A 19,806-nucleotide genomic window follows, 5' to 3' on the forward strand; every position below is an offset into this window, starting at 1 on the left:
GAGAACGAAACATTTCCTTATATAGGGGTGTGGATACCTTCCATGTCACAACGCGTTTTAAAGCCGTGAGGGCAGCAGATCCCATAAGAACTCTGCAGTTAAGCGTGCTCGGGCGGGAGTAGTACCAGGATGGGTGACCCCCTGGGAAGTCCTTGTGCCGAGTGGCCCAAAGCGGACAATATTGTGATACGTGCCAGAGGGGGGTGTTACAAATGGTATCAGAGCTAGGGCACGGGTCGATGTGTTCGACAGGGACGTCGAACCCTATAATGGGGGGTGAAAGTGGGTTAGATCTGATCCCACATCGGCTTGGAAGGAGAACGAAACATTTCCTTATAAAGGGGTGTGGATACCTTCCTTGTCACAACGCGTTTTAAAGCCGTGAGGGCAGCAGATCCCATAAGAACTCTGCAGTTAAGCGTGCTCGGGCGAGAGTAGTACCAGGATGGGTGACCCCCTGGGAAGTCCTCGTGCCGAGTGGCCCAAAGCGGACAATATTGTGATACGTGCCAGACTCTGGTACTACTGCCGCCCGAGCACGCTTAACTGCAGAGTTCTTATGGGATCTGCTGCCCTCACGGCTTTAAAACGCGTTGTGACAAGGAAGGTATCCACACCCCTTTATAAGGAAATGTTTCGTTCTCCTTCCAAGCCGATGTGGGATCAGATCTAACCCACTTTCACCCCCCATTATAGGGTTCGACGTCCCCGTCGAACACATCGACCCGTGCCCTAGCTCTGATACCATTTGTAACATCCCCCTCTGGCACGTATCACAATATTGTCCGCTTTGGGCCACTCGGCACGAGGACTTCCCAGGGGGTCACCCATCCTGGTACTACTCCCGCCCGAGCACGCTTAACTGCAGAGTTCTTATGGGATCTGCTGCCCTCACGGCTTTAAAACGCGTTGTGACATGGAAGGTATCCACACCCCTATATAAGGAAATGTTTCGTTCTCCTTCCAAGCCGATGTGGGATCAGATCTAACCCACTTTGAAGGTGGGTTGCACCTGATCCTACATCAGCTGGGAAGGAGAACTAAGCATTCCTTATAAGGGGTGTGGATACCTTCCCTATCACAACGCGTTTTAAAGCCGTAAGGGCAGCAGATCCCTTAAGAACTCTGCAGTTAAGCGTGCTCGGGCGGGAGTAGTACCAGGATGGGTGACCCCCTGGGAAGTCCTCGTGCCGAGTGGCCCAAAGCGGACAATATTGTGATACATGCCAGAGGGGGATGTTACAATTTTCGATCAGAAGGAGCTCAACATGAGACAACGACGGTGGGTCGAGCTACTCAGTGACTACGAATGCGGTATTCGTTATCATCCGGGTAAAGCCAACGTAGTAGCAGACGCCCTAAGTCGGAAAGAATATTTTGGTCGCAAGGTCAAGTCAATATCAATAACCATCCATTCACACCTGACTAAGCAAATTCAGGTGGCTCAACTTGAGGCCATGAAACCTGAAAATGTGTCGAGTGAATCCCTTAGGGGAATGGACAAAAACTTCGAAGCCAAGGGTGACAGAGCTTTATATTTCATGAACCGAATCTGGACACCGAAACACGGTGGGTTTCGAGACTTGGTCATGACCGAGGCGCACAACACTCGGTATTCCGTCCACCCAGGTTCAGATAAGATGTATCTGGATCTTAAAAAGCTATACTAGTGGCCTAATATGAAAGCAGAGATTGCTACCTTCATGAGTAAATGCCTTACTTGCGCAAAGGTTAAGGTCGAGTACCAGAAGCCCTCTGGTTTACTGCAACAGCCAGAGATTCCAGAATGGAAGTGGGAGCGGATCACTATGGATTTCATAACCAAGTTGTCCAAGACGACGGGTGGACTTGACACCATATGGGTCATCGTTGATAGATTGACCAAGTCTGCACACTTCCTGCCTATCAAACAAACCGACAAGATGGAGAAACTTACGAGAACATACATCAGGGAAATTGTACGGTTGCATGGTGTACCTATATCCATTGTCTCCGATAGAGATAGTAGGTTCACCTCAAGATTTTGGCAATCACTACAACATTCCCTAGGAACAAGGCCGGACATGAGCACAGCCTACCATCCACAGACCGACGGACAGAGTGAGAGAACCATCCAAACATTGGAAGATATGTTGCGAGCCTGTGTGATTGATTTTGGGAAGGCATGGGATACTCATTTACCCCTTGTCGAATTTTCCTATAATAACAGTTATCACACAAGCATTAAGGCTGCTCCATTCGAAGCTCTCTACGGCCGAAAGTGTAGATCCCCTCTGTGCTGGGCTGAGGTGGGTGATACCCAATTAGCAAGAGGGCAAGCTTCTGACAGTACTCTCACTGGTCCGGAAATCATTCGGGAAACGACAGAGAAAATCGTTCAGATCCGTGAACGATTGAAAGCCTCTAGAGACCGACAGAAGAGCTACGCCGATAAACGAAGAAAACCTTTGGAATTTCAGGTGGGAGACCGAGTCCTTTTCAAAGTCGCACCCAGGAAAGGCTTGATACGCTTCGGCAAGCGTGGGAAGCTTAATCCGAGGTACATAGGGCCTTTCGAGATTCTTGCCAGAGTCGGCCCCGTAGCTTACAAACATGATCTACCCGACACACTTCGTAACGTACATTCTACATTCCACGTATCTAACTTGAAAAAGTGTCTGTCCGACGAGACTCTCGTAATCCCACTCGACGAGATCGAGATCAACGAGAGCCTCAACTTCGTGGAAAAACCTGTAGAGATCATGGACCGTGAGGTCAAGCAGACAAAACAAAGCCGTATCCCTATCGTGAAGGTTCGCTGGAACGCCAAGCGAGGACCGGAATTCACTTGGGAACGCGAGGATCAGATGAAGTTGAAATACCCTCATCTTTTCGCTTAATTGTTTGTAACTTTTATTTGCTTAAATTCTAATTTCGGGACGAAATTCCCTCTAACAGGGGGATGATGTGACAACCCGAAATTTCCATTGTACGAACATCATCTATTCAATAGAAGCTAGTTCAGTTTCAGTGATTTTCATACTTTTCCGAACAAGTCTGTGTACATTAGGGTTTATGTTTTAGATGATATCAGGAGAGTGGATACTCCTGGTTTTGTGAAACTTGGGCATTTCAAGTTTCATAATGTTACAGTCCAACATCAGGAATAAAAATATTTTCTGCCAAAATATTCCAGGACTATAAATAGTTTTCTGAATTAAATTAATTCATTATTCACAATTCCAAATAGAGAAAAGCCATATTCTCTCTGACGGATCTTCGGGTTTTCATCCCATATTGTGAGTTTACTTTTCTATATGTGTTTCAATACTTGTTAGGTGCTTATTAACATAAATTACATGTTTAGATTACAAGATCCGGGAGTTTACCGCCCAAGAACGTTCTTGGGGAGTAAACTCCAAAATGGAACATTATGGCTTCCTAGTCCCGATTCCTTGTTAGACAACTTGTTTAGGGGTTGGTGTATGATCTTTATAGGCCAAAAAGCCACCAAGAAACACAAGTTATTGGAGTTTACGGCCAAGGAACTTCCTTGGGCCGTAAACCCTTTTTAAAGGGCAATTAGTGCCCTAAACTTCTCCAAATGCTTAAGGACTTAAACCCTCAATTACTTGTTCTTATTTAAGACATCTAAACCCATCAAAATCACAAGTTTATAGGAGTTTACGGCCAAGAACCTCTCTTGGGCCGTAAACCCCTTTTCCAAAGGCTAAAAGCATTCCAAACTTACCATAGGCCTTAAGACAATTTACCTTGAACACATCGGACTTGAATGGAGAGTTAAGCACATAATATCAAGCCCTTCTAGGGTGAGACCTTCAGTAGGACTCGGTCGCCCACCTGGAACTCCAATGGTTTCCTACGCTTGTCAGCGTAGCTTTTCTGTCGGTCTCTAGAGGCTTTCAATCGTTCACGAATTTGAACGATCTTCTTTGTCGTTTCCCGAATGATCTCCGGACTCGTGAGAGTGCTTTCGGGAACTCGTCCCTTAGCTAACTGGGTATCACCCACTTCAGCCCGGCACTGAGGGGATCTGCACTTTCGGCCATAGAGGGCCTCGAATGGAGCTGCCTTTATGCTCGTATGATAACTGTCATTGTAGGAAAATTCAACAAGGGGTAAATGGGTATCCCAAGCTTTTCCAAAGTCAATCACACAGGCACGCAACATATCTTCTAAGGTTTGGATAGTTCTCTCACTTTGCCCGTCGGTCTGTGGATGGTAGGTTCTACTCATTTCCAGCCTAGTTCCTAGGGAACTTTGTAATGACTGCCAGAACCTCGAAGTGAATCTACTATCTCGGTCCGAGATGATAGATAAAGGAACACCGTGCAGCCTTACAATTCCCTAATGTAAGTTCTGGTAAGTTTCTCCATCTTGTTTGTTTCTTTTATTGGTAGGAAGTGTGCAGACTTGGTCAGTCTATCGACGATGACCCATATGGAATCAAGTCCACCCGTCGTCTTGGGCAACTTGGTTATGAAGTCCATAGTGATCCGCTCCCACTTCCATTCTGGTATCTCCGGTGGTTGTAGAAGACCGGAGGGTTTCTGGTATTCGACCTTCACCATTGCGCAAGTAAGGCATTTACTCACGAAGGTAGCAATATCTGCTTTCATGTTAGGCCACTAGTATAACTTTTTAAGATCCAGATACATCTTATCTGAACCTGGGTGGACGGAATAATGAGTGTTGTGAGCTTCGGTCATGACCAAGTCTCTGAAGCCACCGTGTTTCGGTGTCCAGATCCGATCCATGAGGTATAAGGCTCCGCCACCCTTGACTTCCATGTTCTTATCCATCCCTCTAAGGGATTCACCCGCCATGTTTTCAGGTTTCAAAGCATCGAGTTGAGCCTCCTTTATTTGCGTGGACAAGTGTGAATGGATAGTTAGAGTCAAAGATTTGACCCTACGACCAGAATATTCTTTCTGACTTAGGGTGTCGGCTACTACATTGGCTTTACCTGGAGGATAACGAATTTCGCATTCGTAATCGCTGAGTAGCTCGACCCACCGTCGTTGTCTCATGTTGAGCTATTTCTGGTCGAAAATGTGTTGTAGACTCTTATGGTCCGTAAAGATCGTGCTTTTTGTACCATATAGGTAATGTCGCCAGATCTTCAGAGCAAACACAACTGCTCCTAGTTCCAGATCATGGGTTGTGTAGTTAACCTCATGTGTCTTCAGGTGTCTCGAGGCATAGGCGATGAGTTTACCTCGCTGCATCAGAACACATCCGAGTCCTTGATTGGATGCATCGCAATAGACAATGAAGTCTTCTATCCCTTCAGAAAGGGATAGTATCGGGGCGGTGCACAAGGCTTGTTTGAGCGTTTGGAACGCTCTTTCCTGTTTCTCTTCGTAGTCAAAGGCCACGCCTTTCTGGGTCAGGGTTGTAAGAGGTCTTGCTATGCTGGAGAAGTTCTGAATGAACCTGCGATAGTAGCCAACGAGACCTAGAAATTGACGAATTTCGGTAGGTGTCTTTGGTGCTGACCAGTTCTCAATGGCTTTGATTTTGGAGGGGTCCACGTGTATTCCCTCTTCGCCAACAACTTGGCCCGAAAATTCGACTCGCCGAATCCAAAATTCGCACTTTGAGAAGTTCGCGTAGAGATTCTCCGATCCCAATGTTTCTAAGATTTTACGGAGATGTTGACTATGTTCTTCCTTACTTCGAGAGTAGATGAGTATGTCATCAATGAAGACGACGACGAACTGATCCAAGTAAGGACGACACACCCTATTCATCAGATCCATGAATATTGCGGGCGCGTTAGTTAATCTGAATGGCATCACTACAAACTCGTAGTGCCCATCACGAGCTCGGAAGGCTGTCTTGGGAACATCCTCCTCTAACACTCGTAGTTGGTGATATCCGGATCACAGATCTATCTTTGAGAAGTAGTTGGCTCCTTGAAGTTGATCAAATAAATCGTCAATGCGGGGTAATGGATAACGATTTTTAATGGTATGTTTTTTGAGTTCTTTATAGTCGATACACATGCGAAACGATCCATCTTTCTTCTTGACGAACAAGACAGGTGCTCCCCATGGTGAGAAGCTTGGTCGAATGAATCCCTTCTTGAGAAGTTCGTTAAGTTGACTGGAGAGTTCCTGCATCTCAGCCGGTGCCAGACGATAAGGATAATTGGCTACGGGGGTAGCCCCTGGCACTAAGTCGATTCTGAACTCGACTTGACGTTGTGGTGGTAAACCGGGAAGATCTTTTAGGAATATGTCGGGAAAGTCGCGTACATCTGGGATTTTCCGGATGTCTTTCAGTTCTTGACTAGTAACGACGACGTGTGCTAGGAATGCATGATATTCCTTTCGTAAGCACTTCTGGGCTTGAATGCACGATATGATACGAAGGCTCGTACTAGGTTTGTCGCCGTAGATAATTAAGGTTTCGTTGTTAGGAAGGTTAAGACGAACTGCTTTTTCAAAGCACATGATGTCGGCACGAAGAAGACTCAACCAATCCATACCGATGATAACGTCGAAACATTTAATTGGGGCTGGCATGAGATCTATCTTGAAAGTATGGCCATCTAAAGTTAAGGTACAACCTACATATATGCAGGTTTGTACTCTCTGTTTTCCCGTTAGCTATTTCTACCGTGAATGAATTATCTAATGCACATGGTTTTTGTTTAAGCAAGTGTGCAAATTTGTGACTTACAAAACTTTTCTCGGCTCCACTATCGAAAAGTATGCAAGCATATGAGTTATCGAGGAGGAACGTACCAGTAACTATCGTAGGATCAGCTACTGCTTCCTCGTGGCCTAGGGCCATAACTCTTCCTACTCCGCCAGCCATCCCCACTTTAGGGGAGTTCCTATTGTAATGGCCCACCTCGCCACATCCGTAGCAAGTTTGGCCCATACCGGCGTTAGGAACCTGGGCGGCTTGAGCTGCTGGAGTCTTGCAGAAACGGACTGTGTGTCCCTTCCTGTTGCAGTTAGAGCACTGCATCTCCTTGCAAGGTCCGTGGTGGTGGAAGTTGCAGTTGGTGCACTTCGGGAGAGTTCCGGCATATGTTTTTGCTGGTAAGGGGTTCGCAGGTACAATGGGAGTAACTGTGGCAGCATTGATCGCCACAAGTTGTTGTTTCTTGGAGGATCCTTCCGAAGTCCCTCTTTTCCTCTTATTCCAACCCTTCCTGTTGTGGTCGGGGTTGGACTTTTGTGGTACGGGTGTAGGGATTGTTGGGTTCTGAGGTTTCCGGTGATCGATGAGAGATTGTGCCAGTTCCTTGGCGCTAGAAGCGATCACACTTGACTGGATCTGGGGCGACAGTCCGCAGATATATCTCTCTATCTTTTTGCTCTGGAGAGCAACCATGTCAGGGCATAAGTTTGCCAGATCACAGAACCTGTTTGTGTAGGTCGTGATGTCGGATCCTACCATTTGTAGACCCCAGAATTCCTGCTCGAGCTTTTGTACTTCGCCTCGAGGACAGTACTCTTTCATCAGCATGTCCTTTAACTTTTCCCAGCTGATGGAATATGCCACCACCAAAGTCAGATAGTTAACATGGCTGTTCCACCAAGTTAGTGCTCTGTCAGAGAAGGTACAAGCTGCAAACTTGACCTTGTTGCCCTCCTGGAAAGCACAAATTTCAAAGACAGATTCCATCTTTTCGATCCATTTCCTCAACACCATAACACCCCCAGTTCCATTGAAGCTGCGGGGTTTGGCGTTAGTGAAGTCCTTGTAAGTGCATTCCCGAGGGTGTCCATGGCTTTCGCCGTGGTTCGAGGGAGGTGCACCTGTTCCCGATCCACTAGGGACAGGAGCGTTGATTGCTGACACAGCAGCTGCAACTGCTACTGTGAAAGCTGCCTGGAACATGTTGGCATCGAAAGGATTAGGTGGTTGAACAGGTACAGGTGGTGGTGGAGGTGGTGGTATTGGTGTTTCGTTGTTCGGATTACACCTGGGATTCCTGCGTGGCGGCATCTTTAACTATACGTTTAAAAGATGAAGAAATGGATAAGAATAAATGATTAATGAATGTGTCCCATGGACTAAATCCCCATAGCCCAACAATAGAAGGAACATAATGACTAACTGAAAATGACAGCAGTTGGATAATAATATCCATAAGATTAGATATCTGTCAATAATACTGGAATTACATATGTAACAAGTTCGGGAAAATGGCCTAGAAGTAGGCTTTGCATCAACCAAGATGGAAAATTTTGACAGAATTAAGACTAGATCAAGACCTAAAGGTCTAAGATTTATACAGATAGGAAATTAGACCAAAGTTTTACATAAACTAGGTTATATCCAAAAGATGAGTTGACGAGCTTCTATCGGCGACGAGAGCTGTTTGCATGAGTCCTCGATCCCGACAGTAGACGTTTAATGTCCCTTATACGCCTGTCCGACCTTGCTTGCTGAGCTCGAAGTTCTCTAACTTCAGCTCGGGTTTCAGCAAGTTCCCTCTGCAGATTTGCATTGCGGACCAGAGTCCTTTCATGAGTAGACTCTAGTTGGCAAATATGGACAGTGTTAACACCAGAGTTGGTGTCAACTTCCAAAACTTGATTGATAGTCGCCTGAGCCATTATCGTGTTCCGAGAAATCCTACGCACCATGATTGGTAGGACTCTATCATTAGAACCTCCTTCAGCGAGGTTGTAGAAACTTCGGTCTCCATTGTAGGGAATGGGCTGACCCTGTTCATGACTCCATGTAATCAAGTTAGTGGCCCACAAGGGTATGGGTCCTTGAAACACAAGGCGGGGGTTCAGGTTTGGGTTTTGAGCAACTGGGGGTAGGTTGTTGACTTCTGGCTCCGAGTCAGAACTATCCGAAAAACCCTCAGCATGGTGATCATCCAAAGGGATTGGGTGATCATCTTCTGGTTCTGCCTCTAGCCAACCAGCATTGCCTTGGTTCGGGAAGTACGGATCGCCGTGGTGAAATCCAACCATTTTAATCTATGCGAGAAAAGGGATTATAAGAAATAGCTAAATAGACGAACTAACTAAGATAATTACAGTAAGATCAAATACCCATATGGTATTTCTTTATGGTTGTGTTGGTAAGTTTTTAAACTTGTTGCCATATCACAACCATTCTTGGCCATATTCTAATCACTCCTCGGACCAGCATAGTTGATCAGACTATGCCATTCCCAAGACTGACCATATACCCCCAGGCTTACTTGTGATATCCAACAATCGTAATACTTTTGTTCTTGTCATTGTGACACTGATTTTAGTATGAATGCAGGCACGCGTACTTACTTAAATATTTTATTATTTATAAGTATAACTCTTAGACAGAGTGTCTTAATCCCATGTATTTATAGTTAGTATATCTTTTATGGGTTGATATACTATATTCACTATAAACAATGCTCTGATACCAATCTGTCACACCCCAAAACCACGAACGGCGTAAACGTTCAGGGGTGGAGGACGTCATGTACAGTATCACAACAGTGTAATATAATAAACAAGCAACAACATCATCCATTGCATTACATGTAAAGTTTTAATACATGTGTATTCTTTCATTGTAGTAAGACACCAAAAATATACAATCAAAATAAAAGATGAGACTTGTCTGCTCCGTCTTCTCAAAACCTTGCCTCCGTACCTGTCTACTGATGACCTGAGAATACAAGTTATTTTGAAAGCGAGTATCAGCTTTAAAGCTGGTGAATTCATAAGTATTTAAGTGTCATTGTCTTGTTTGTGAAAATCTGTTATGAAGGACATGTAAATCGTTAAATGAAAATGTTGATGTAAGTATGAAAAACCCTAGAAAATCCCTTATTTTCTATCAGTTTGAGATGTAGTCTTCTACCAAGACCCGAATGTTTTGTTATGACTATGTAGTCTTCTACCAAGACCCGAATGTTTTGTTATGACTATGTAGTCTTCTACCAAGACCCGAATGTTTTGTTATGACTATGTAGTCTTCTACCAAGACCCGAATATTTTGTTATGACTATGTAGTCTTCTACCAAGACCCGAATGTTTTGTTATGACTATGTAGTCTTCTACCAAGACCCGAATGTTTTGTAAGTAAAATGATAGTTTTTCCTTTCTATTGACTAGTACTAAAAGAGCTTAGTCTAACTCATCGTTTATGTGAATATATCACAAAATAAAGTAAACAGGAAAAAGTATTATCATGTAAGTATTATCCCTAGGTGACCAGGATTAACACGACATCGCCGAAGCGAAAGATAGACCCTATGGACATCCGAAGAGTGTCCCCTCATCCTCTGTAGCGGCAGTAGGGTGGTGTGACACCCAATTTTTTTTCATAAATTTTTAACTTTTAAATCCCATCTTACATTAAATTAAAACAACTGAAATAGTCATAACATAATCCATCTACTTAATAATCTTGTACAATAAGTGCGGAAGTAATAATAATAATAAGGTCCCAACAGAATAACTAGTAGCGATGTCCCGATGCTCCATGTCAAGCCTTAGCCTCTTTAATCTTAACACCTAAAAAGTTATAAGGGAAAAACGTAAGCACGAAGCTTAGTGAATTCAAACACAGACATTGTACTAACATTCATATTTACTAGCCCTAATCCATCTTCCAATTATAATTATATGATAAAGGCAAAGAACGAATCAATGTCTATATTACAAGAAGGACTTGTAGGTTTGAACCGCACCGGGAAGATCTCGTATCATTTGGCCCTAATCACCGCACCTCACGAAGAGTATTACGTTGGTGATCTTACCTACCCACCGCACCGGTAAATCCGTATCCTTTGGTGGTGTCCCCATATCCATAATTAGTTACATACAGTGCACATGTACGAATTAAAACAATACTTATATAGCTTGCTTTTATAATAAATTCAAACAATCACACACGAGCTACCTAGCAAACACAATCATCAATACAACGGTGTAAGAGAACTCACCTTGAGTGAGTATTAAGGATGGCTAACAATCAAATAATGCTACCAAGCTTGAGCAAACTTCAAAACCTCACCTAAGATGGACTAAAGGTTAGAAAGGAGAAGTAATGAAGCTATGAGTTGAGAAAAGAGTAATCACAGCAAGGTCTCTAAAACAGACCTGCTGTTCAAAACGGATTTACTCCAAAATCTAAAACAGAAACATAGCTTTAACTAAATTTTATAGGAAACTATGATTGCTCAGGATTCCACAACTATAAAGAACTCATTCTAACTCCAAAATATGAATTAAATATGGATTTTACAAAATGGTGTATCACTTCTGTCTCCAACAATATAGTCAAGTGATGTTGGCCAATTCTACCCAACTTGTGAGTAGAATTCGTCCAAAACAAAATTAAGAGAAGTAAAGGACATACAAGTGAAAGTCTCAGAGTTGCAATTGAATGAAGATCATCTCTCAAACTCCAGATATAAAATTCACATTGTGGACAATCACAGCACTAGCAAAATCTGGTGACTGTCCACTGACCTGGAGTGTGGATCCATTCTAACCAATTTATAATTGGAAATAACGCCCCATATTCTCCAGATCTTAAATTCATAACATAAGGAACATATAGAAACATGGAATCACTCTGGATCCTTTTCCAAGCCTTAGAAATGATGAAAACAAAATGACATATTAGAACAGACCCGGATCAGACCTAACAGCAAAGATGCCATTCTTTCACATAGATAAAGCCCTTATCAGTGAGGTTGGCCTGCTTAAGAAAGTTAGCCAACTCAATTTGTGAACGTTTGGAACTGGTTTGGGGTCCGTTTGAGTTCTAGAGCTCCAGATATGAGTTTTACAAAATGACTACAAATCTGATGGAAAACAGAATCGTAGCCACCCGTGATTCCTTTTTGGCTTATCCATCCTTCTCCTTTTGAAACACATTTTAAGATGTGTTCATCATCCCAATTCAGTCCCCATGATAATGGTGGTACTAAAAAGGGTTAGGGATCATTAGGATTTCATTTAGCCACAAGGATGTAATAATAATCAACATGAAAATAAACATAAGCACATAAAATCATCATTCTCCCTTTTAGGGTTTCCGTGATCTTTTGCCACATGTAATCCCCTAGATCCATCATCCACCATATATGGGGTGAAGATAGGATCTTGAGATGATGTATAACATACAATTACAAATCAAATAAGAAGGAGAAGAAGTGAAGATGAAATCATAAAACTAGAACAAGGTTATGAATCAAGTTGTAAGAAAGGATAAGGAGGTTCATACCAATACGAATCAAGGCTGGAAATGAACAAGAATTAAGCTCCAAACAGCCCCTTGGCTACTCTTGATGCTAAAGAGAGAGAGAGGGACGATTTTTGAGAGAGAGGGAGGGTTTAGAGTGTTTTCCTTGTGTGTGTTCCAAATGATTCAATTTACACATTAAGTACTATTTACTAGATGTACTTTGCAAATAGGCCCATAGCCCATGAACTTCAATAAAAGGAGTTTACAAGATGATCAAAAGAGTCCAATAACATAAGAAATCAGACATTGGTTAAATAAATTAACCCAAGTTTACAGGGATAATTAAATTAAAATAACCAAACGTTCCGACAAAAATTGGGGTGTTACAACTCTCCCCCGCTATGAACGGACTTCGTCCTCGAAGTCAACGCCTAGAAACAAATCTGGATAATGAGCCCGCATCTCGCATTCTGGTTCCCAAGTCCATTCCGAACCCTTCCTATGATTCCACTGCACCTTAACCAGGTTTATAGTCTTGTTGCGGAGAGCTTTCGTCTTTCGTTCTAAAATAGCGATTGGTTTCTCAACATAATTGAGACGCTCGCCAATCTGTATGTCCTCCAGTGGTATCACAGCAGTCTCATCAACAACGCATTTTCGTAACTGAGATACGTGGAATGTATTATAAATTAGACTAAGCTCATCAGACAGCTCCAAGCGGTAAGCCACCTTTCCCACACGGGCTATGACCTTGTAGGGTCCAATGAATCGGGGTCCGAGCTTTCCGCGCTTCCGAAATCGAATCACACCTTTCCAGGGGGAGACTTTAAGCAATACATAATCTCCCACCTCGAACTCAAGATTGGAGCGTCTTTTGTCAGCATAACTTTTCTGACGACTGCTTGCTGTGACCAAATGTTCCCGAATCACTTGGATTTTCTCTGTAGTCCGTAGCACGATATCGGTACTCCCAAGTACCCTCTGCCCAACCTCGCCCCAACAAACGGGCGTGCTGCAATTCCTCCCGTACAAGGCTTCATACGGAGGCATTTTAATGCTCGAGTGATAGCTGTTGTTATAAGAAAACTCAGCTAGATGTAGATGGTCATCCCAACTACCCCCAAAATCAATCGCACATGCCCTAAGCATGTCCTCCAAGGTCTGAATTGTCCGCTCACTCTGCCCGTCTGTCTTTGGATGGAAGGCAGTGCTAAAATATAATCATGTGCCCAACTCCTCTTGAAACTTCCTCCAGAACCGAGAAGTAAATCGGGTGTCCCGATCGGAGACGATAGAAACGGGCACCGCGTGTAATGAGACAATCTCCCGAACAAAGATCTCGGCTAATTTCTCCGCCGATGAGCTCTCCTTTATAGACAGAAAGTGAGCACTCTTAGTCAAACGATCAAAAATCACCCATATCGTATCGGCTCCTTGGGCAGTTCTAGGATGTTTTGTAATGAAGTCCATGGTTAGATGCTCCCATTTCCATTCAGGAATCTCTAATGGTTGCAACTTCCCATGCGGTTTCTGGTGTTCCGCCTTGACCTTCCGACAGGTCATACATTCTTCCACAAATCGAGCCACATCATTCTTCATTCCATGCCACCAGTAAGCCTCCCGAAGGTCCCGATACATTTTAGTAGCACCAGGATGGATAGAAAATTTTGACTTATGAGACTCATCCATTAGGGTTTTCCGATTTCCTCCGGTATATGGAACCCAAACCCTACCGTAGCGAGTCAGCAAACCCCGCCCGTCTCGTTCCATCTTAGGCGACTCTTTCCCAATCATCTCACGCCTGATGTTTTCCTCCAGTTTTTCCGTCTTTTAGGCGTCCCGGATTAGATCTAACAAAGACGAAACCATCGTGATCCGGAGACACTTAGCTCGAATCGGTTCGGCAGATTGTTTACGACTGAGAGCATCAGCTACCACATTAGCTTTACCGGGGTGGTAGTGAATTTCACAATCATAATCTTTTACCACATCCAACCATCTGATCTGCCTCATGTTCAAATCCCGCTGCTCGAACAAATATTTCAGACTCTTATGGTCAGTGTATATGATAAACTTCACTCCATATAGATAGTGTCTCCAAATCTTAAGAGCGAAAGCAACAGCCTCAAGCTCCAAATCATGAGTGGGGTAGCTTCTTTCATGGGGTTTCAGCTGTCGGGAGGCATAGGCTATCACCCTATCTCGTTGCATTAATACGACACCAAGACCCTGAAGCGATGCATCACAGTAAACCACCATATCCTCAACCCCATCAGGTAAGGCCAAAATCGGAGCATCACACAATCGTTTCCTTAACTCATCAAACGCCAGCTGCTGCTCCGGGCCCCAAACGAAATTCATTGATTTCTTGGTCAATCGGGTGAGTGGTAAGGCGATTTTAGAGAAATTTTCAATGAACCTCCGGTAATAACCGGCTAAACCCAAGAAACTGCGAATTTCAGAAGGTGTTTTTGGAATCTTCCATTGTTTAACCGCATTAACCTTGGCTTGATCGACCTTAATACCGTGTTTGTTTACCACATGCCCCAAGAACTGAACTTCTTCCAACCAAAATTCACATTTTGAGAATTTAGCATAAAGCCTTTCTCTTGCTAGAGTTTCCAGAATCTCCCGAAGGTGTTGCTGATGCTCCTCTTTGCTCTTAGAATAGACTAAGATATCATCTATGAATATTATGACCGAATGGTCAAGCATCAGGCTACACACCCGGTTCATGAGATCCATAAACGCTGCGGGTGCATTGGTGAGCCCAAAAGGCATCACCACGAATTCAAAGTGCCCATATCGAGTACGGAATGCTATTTTCTCAATGTCTTCTTCACGAACCCGTATCTGATGGTAACCGGAACGTAAATCAATCTTGGAAAACCAAGATGCTCCCTGAAGCTGATCGAAAAGATCGTCAATACGTGGCAACGGGTACCTATTCTTTATCGTGCGCTTGCTTAGCTCCCTATAATCAATACACATTCGTAGGGATCCATCTTTCTTCTTCACAAAGAGAATAGGAGCACCCCAAGGTGAGCAGCTTGGCCGTATAAACCCTTTATCACTTAGTTCTTAAAGTTGATCTTGGAGATCTTTCATTTCAGGTGGTGCCAAGCGGTAAGGAGATTTCGCTACCGGAGTCGCACCTGGCACCAAATCAATGCGAAAATCCACTTGCCGAATAGGTGGCAAGCCAGGGAGTTCCTCTGGAAAGACATCGCTGAAGTCGGAAATGATAGGAACGTCGTCTAGTGCTATAGTAGAAGAGCAAGAAGCCATAGCTAGGCGGGGAATGTCCCCCTGAATAATAAGTTCTCCACCTCTAGGGTTTCGAACACGCACTTGCTTCTTACGACAGTGGATTTCCGCATCAAACGCATCAAGCCAATCCATGTCTATGATAACGCAGAACTCTCGCATCGCAATAGGGAAAAAATAAAGTCGGGAACTCCTGCATGCTAACGAATTCCCGAATCTCGGTACGTAGAATGGCCATGTACCGGCTGACCAACTAGGCCTCGTTCCCTGCAAACGAGGGGCAAAAAGATAGCATCTCCAAGAACTTGGCGTTCAGGTCACTAAAGGACTCCGTAGTCTGCTGTAAGGCCATGAACTCTTGCTGCATCCACTGCTGCTCCACCTTAGGCATATATTGTGCCTCGAACCTCTCCACAAATTGGGCCCGAGACATGGCCTTCACTTCTTCTTTGTTCAATAGAGCGGTGATGGTGTTCCACCATGTCTTTCCCCTTTTTCGCAGCTGATTCATGGCGATCACTACTTTGTACTGGTCCGGACACCCAACAATTATGAAGGCGACCTCAACATCTGACACCCAGTGCTTAGCAGACACTGGGTCGGATTCACCGTTGCAAAGAGGAGGGCTACACTTGCTGAACTTCTCGAAGTAGTATGCCGAATCCTGAACCGGCAAAGCCGGTAATGCTCCCCCGAGAATAACCGTGAGGTGCTCATCCAGAAGAGCACCGACTTGGTTGATTATTTCGTTGGTCACACTCAGGATTAGTTCGTTGAAAGTGTTATTGATTGCTCAGCGACAATATCCCTAACTTGCTCCATTTGGAGCTGATTAAGTCGAGCATGCAGAGCCATTGGTATCCACAGAAGAAGGAAAATCTTAGAAACAATTCAGCCTAGATATTTCTAGGAAGACAAAACACTCAGCTTGCTGAAAATTTTTCAACCTTGCTCCGACCCGAAACCGGCACCGATGTTTCAAATAGTAAGGGCCCTTCTACTACCTTCCACACAAGTTCCAATTTCGCATTCGCGTCTAGTTTCAAAATTTCCAGTTCGCTCTAGCCGTTAATTTTACAACTCTCTCACATGTTAATACTAACTAAGCGTGTAATCTAATATTTTAAGGCTTGTAGAATCCAATTCATAGTCAACAATTTAACATAAACATTTAACATAAGAAATAAGGCTTACTTGGCTGGCTGACTGGCACACCGCGACATCTTCCACTACTAGTCTTTAGAAGGTTTGAAAAATATTTTAAAAAGAAAATAAACTCTTATAGAGTCTCAAATTTGAGTCTAGAACATCCACAAGAATGCCTAGTTCCCTCAAATTGTGGCTCTGATACCAACTTGTGACACCCAATTTTTTTTCATAAATTTTTAACTTTTAAATCCCATCTTACATTAAATTAAAACAACTGAAATAGTCATAACATAATCCATCTACTTAATAATCTTGTACAATAAGTGCGGAAGTAATAATAATAATAAGGTCCCAACAAAATAACTAGTAGCGATGTCCCGATGCTCCATGTCAAGCCTTAGCCTCTTTAATCTTAACACCTAAAAAGTTATAAGGGAAAAACGTAAGCACGAAGCTTAGTGAATTCAAACACAGACATTGTACTAACATTCATATTTACTAGCCCTACTCCATTTTCCAATTATAATTATATGATAAAGGCAAAGAACGAATCAATGTCTATATTACAAGGACTTGTAGGTTTGAACCGCACCGGGAAGATCCCGTATCATTTGGCCCTAATCACTGCACCTCACGAAGAGTATTACGTTGGTGATCTTACCTACCCACCGCACCGGTAAATCCGTATCCTTTGGTGGTGTCCCCATATCCATAATTAGTTACATACAGTGCACATGTACGAATTAAAACAATACTTATATAGCATGCTTTTATAATAAATTCAAATAATCACACACGAGCTACCTAGCAAACACAATCATCAATACAACGGTGTAAGAGAACTCACCTTGAGTGAGTATTAAGGATGGATAACAATCAAATAATGCTACCAAACTTGAGCAAACTTCAAAACCTCACCTAAGAAGGACTAAAGGTTAGAAAGGAGAAGTAATGAAGCTATGAGTTGAGAAAAGAGTAATCACAACAAGGTCTCTAAAACAGACCTGCTGTTCAAAACGGATTTACTCCAAAATCTAAAAAAGAAACATAGCTTTAACTAAATTTTATAGGAAACTATGATTTCTCAGGATTCCACAACTATAAGGAACTCATTCTAACTCCAAAATATGAATTAAATATGGATTTTACAAAATGGTGTATCACTTCTGTCTCCAACAACATAGTCAAGTGATGTTGGCCAATTCTACCCAACTTGTGAGTAGAATTTGTCCAAAACAAAATTAAGAGAAGTAAAGGACATACAAGTGAAATTCTCAGAGTTGGAATTGAATGAAAATCATCTCTCAAACTCCAGATATAAAATTCAAATTGTGGACAATCACAGCACTAGCAAAATTTGGTGACTGTCCACTGACCTGGAGTGTGGATCCATTCTAACCAATTTATAATTGGAAATAACGCCCCATATTCTCCAGATCTTATATTCATAATATAAGGAACATATAGAAACTTGGAATCACTCTACATCCTTTTCCAAGCCTTAGAAATGATGAAAACAAAATGACATATCAGAACAGACCCGGATCAGACCTAACAGAAAAGATGCCATTCTTTCACATAGATAAAGCCCTTATCAGTGAGGTTGGCATGCTTAATAAAGTTAGCCAACTCAATTTGTGAACGTTTGGAACTGGTTTGGGGTCCGTTTGAGTTTTAGAGCTCCAGATATGATTTTTACAAAATGACTACAGATCTGATGGAAAACAGAATCGTAGCCACCCGTGATTCCTTTTTGGCTTATCCATCCTTCTCCTCTTGAAACACATTTTAAGATGTGTTCATCATCCCAATTCAGTCCCCATGATAATGGTGGTACTAAAAAGGGTTAGGGATCATTAGGATTTCATTTAGCCACAAGGATGTAATAATAATCAACATGAAAATAAACATAAGCACATAAAATCATCATTCTCCCTTTTAGGGTTTCCATGATCTTTTGCCACATGTAATCCCCTAGATCCATCATCCACCATATATGGGGTGAAGATAGGATCTTGAGATGATGTATAACATACAATTACAAATCAAATAAGAAGGAGAAGAAGTGAAGATGAAATCATAAAACTAGAACAAGGTTATGAATCAAGTTGTAAGAAAGGATAAGGAGGTTCATACCAATACGAATCAAGGCTGGAAATGAACAAGAATTAAGCTCCAAACAGCCCCTTGGCTACTCTTGATGCTAAAGAGAGAGAGAGGGACGATTTTTGAGAGAGAGGGAGGGTTTAGAGTGTTTTCCTTGTGTGTGTTCCAAATGATTCAATTTACACATTAAGTACTATTTACTAGATGGACTTTGAAAATAGGCCCATAGCCCATGGAGTTCAATAAAAGGAGTTTACAAGATGATCAAAAGAGTCCAATAACATAAGAAATTATACATTGGTTAAATAAATTAACCCAAGGTTACAAGGATAATTAAATTAAAATAACCAAACGTACTGAGAAAAATTGGGGTGTTACAGGTGGAGGGAGGGTTAGTCCCATAACAACGTTAACCTAATGATCCTCTGAAGATTCACATCTCATCCACTATTGCAACAGTTGGACAGAGGGATGGTTAGTCCCATCACTGACTACTAGATAAGTGACAACCTTAGACATCCGTAGACATTCATCGACCACTGGTGCTAATCAGCAGGGTTCGGAATGGTAAGTCCCACCGAAATATCCCATTGAACCGGGATAGGAAAGACAATTTACACAATAAGTACTAATAAATCATCCTCTTACTTCTAAGTACAATTATCCAAGGTAAGTAAATATAGGATAATGCACCTATGTAGAAGTGTTCTTGTATGGTATTCATGTAAGTGTGTTCATGTAACAGGTAAGTATATGTAAACATATTCATGTATCATGTAATCCTAAGTACGTGTACTCATGTATCATGTAAGGTATTTGTATAGACTCATGAATGAACTGACTCTTGTGTGATTCCTTGTAGTAGTAATAATGTTTGATATCTTCTAACTATCCCTATGATAATTAACTGGAAGGTAAGTGGTTGTTCAAGTAGATTTATGCACCCTCGACATACCAGGGTGTGGGAAACTGAACGAATGATGAAAACTATAATCTCTATCATATAAATGAACATATGCGCATAAGTATAGTTGATTCAAGATGGTAAAATAATGGTTTTGCAAGATATCTAGGAGTTTTGAACAATAATTAAGAATGACTTGATGTCATTTTAAA

At 42.6% G+C, this 19,806-nt stretch overlaps 1 protein-coding gene across 1 annotated transcript in view; it reads right to left on the reverse strand.

The window, feature by feature from the left end:
• Positions 1 to 15,570, reverse strand: part of LOC128127694 (uncharacterized) — a gene marked incomplete at its 3' end in the record, with an annotated part of 140,790 nt that extends 125,220 nt beyond the window's left edge. Inside the window, exon 1 of the mRNA XM_052766366.1 lies at positions 15,324 to 15,570. Coding sequence (XP_052622326.1) covers positions 15,324 to 15,570 — 247 coding nt within the window. The remainder of the gene's footprint in view (positions 1 to 15,323) is intronic.
• Between the last annotated feature and the right edge of the window lie 4,236 nt (positions 15,571 to 19,806).

Source organism: Lactuca sativa, chromosome 8 (genome assembly GCF_002870075.4).
Source record: "Lactuca sativa cultivar Salinas chromosome 8, Lsat_Salinas_v11, whole genome shotgun sequence".
In the NCBI taxonomy this organism is placed as follows: Eukaryota; Viridiplantae; Streptophyta; class Magnoliopsida; order Asterales; family Asteraceae; genus Lactuca; species Lactuca sativa.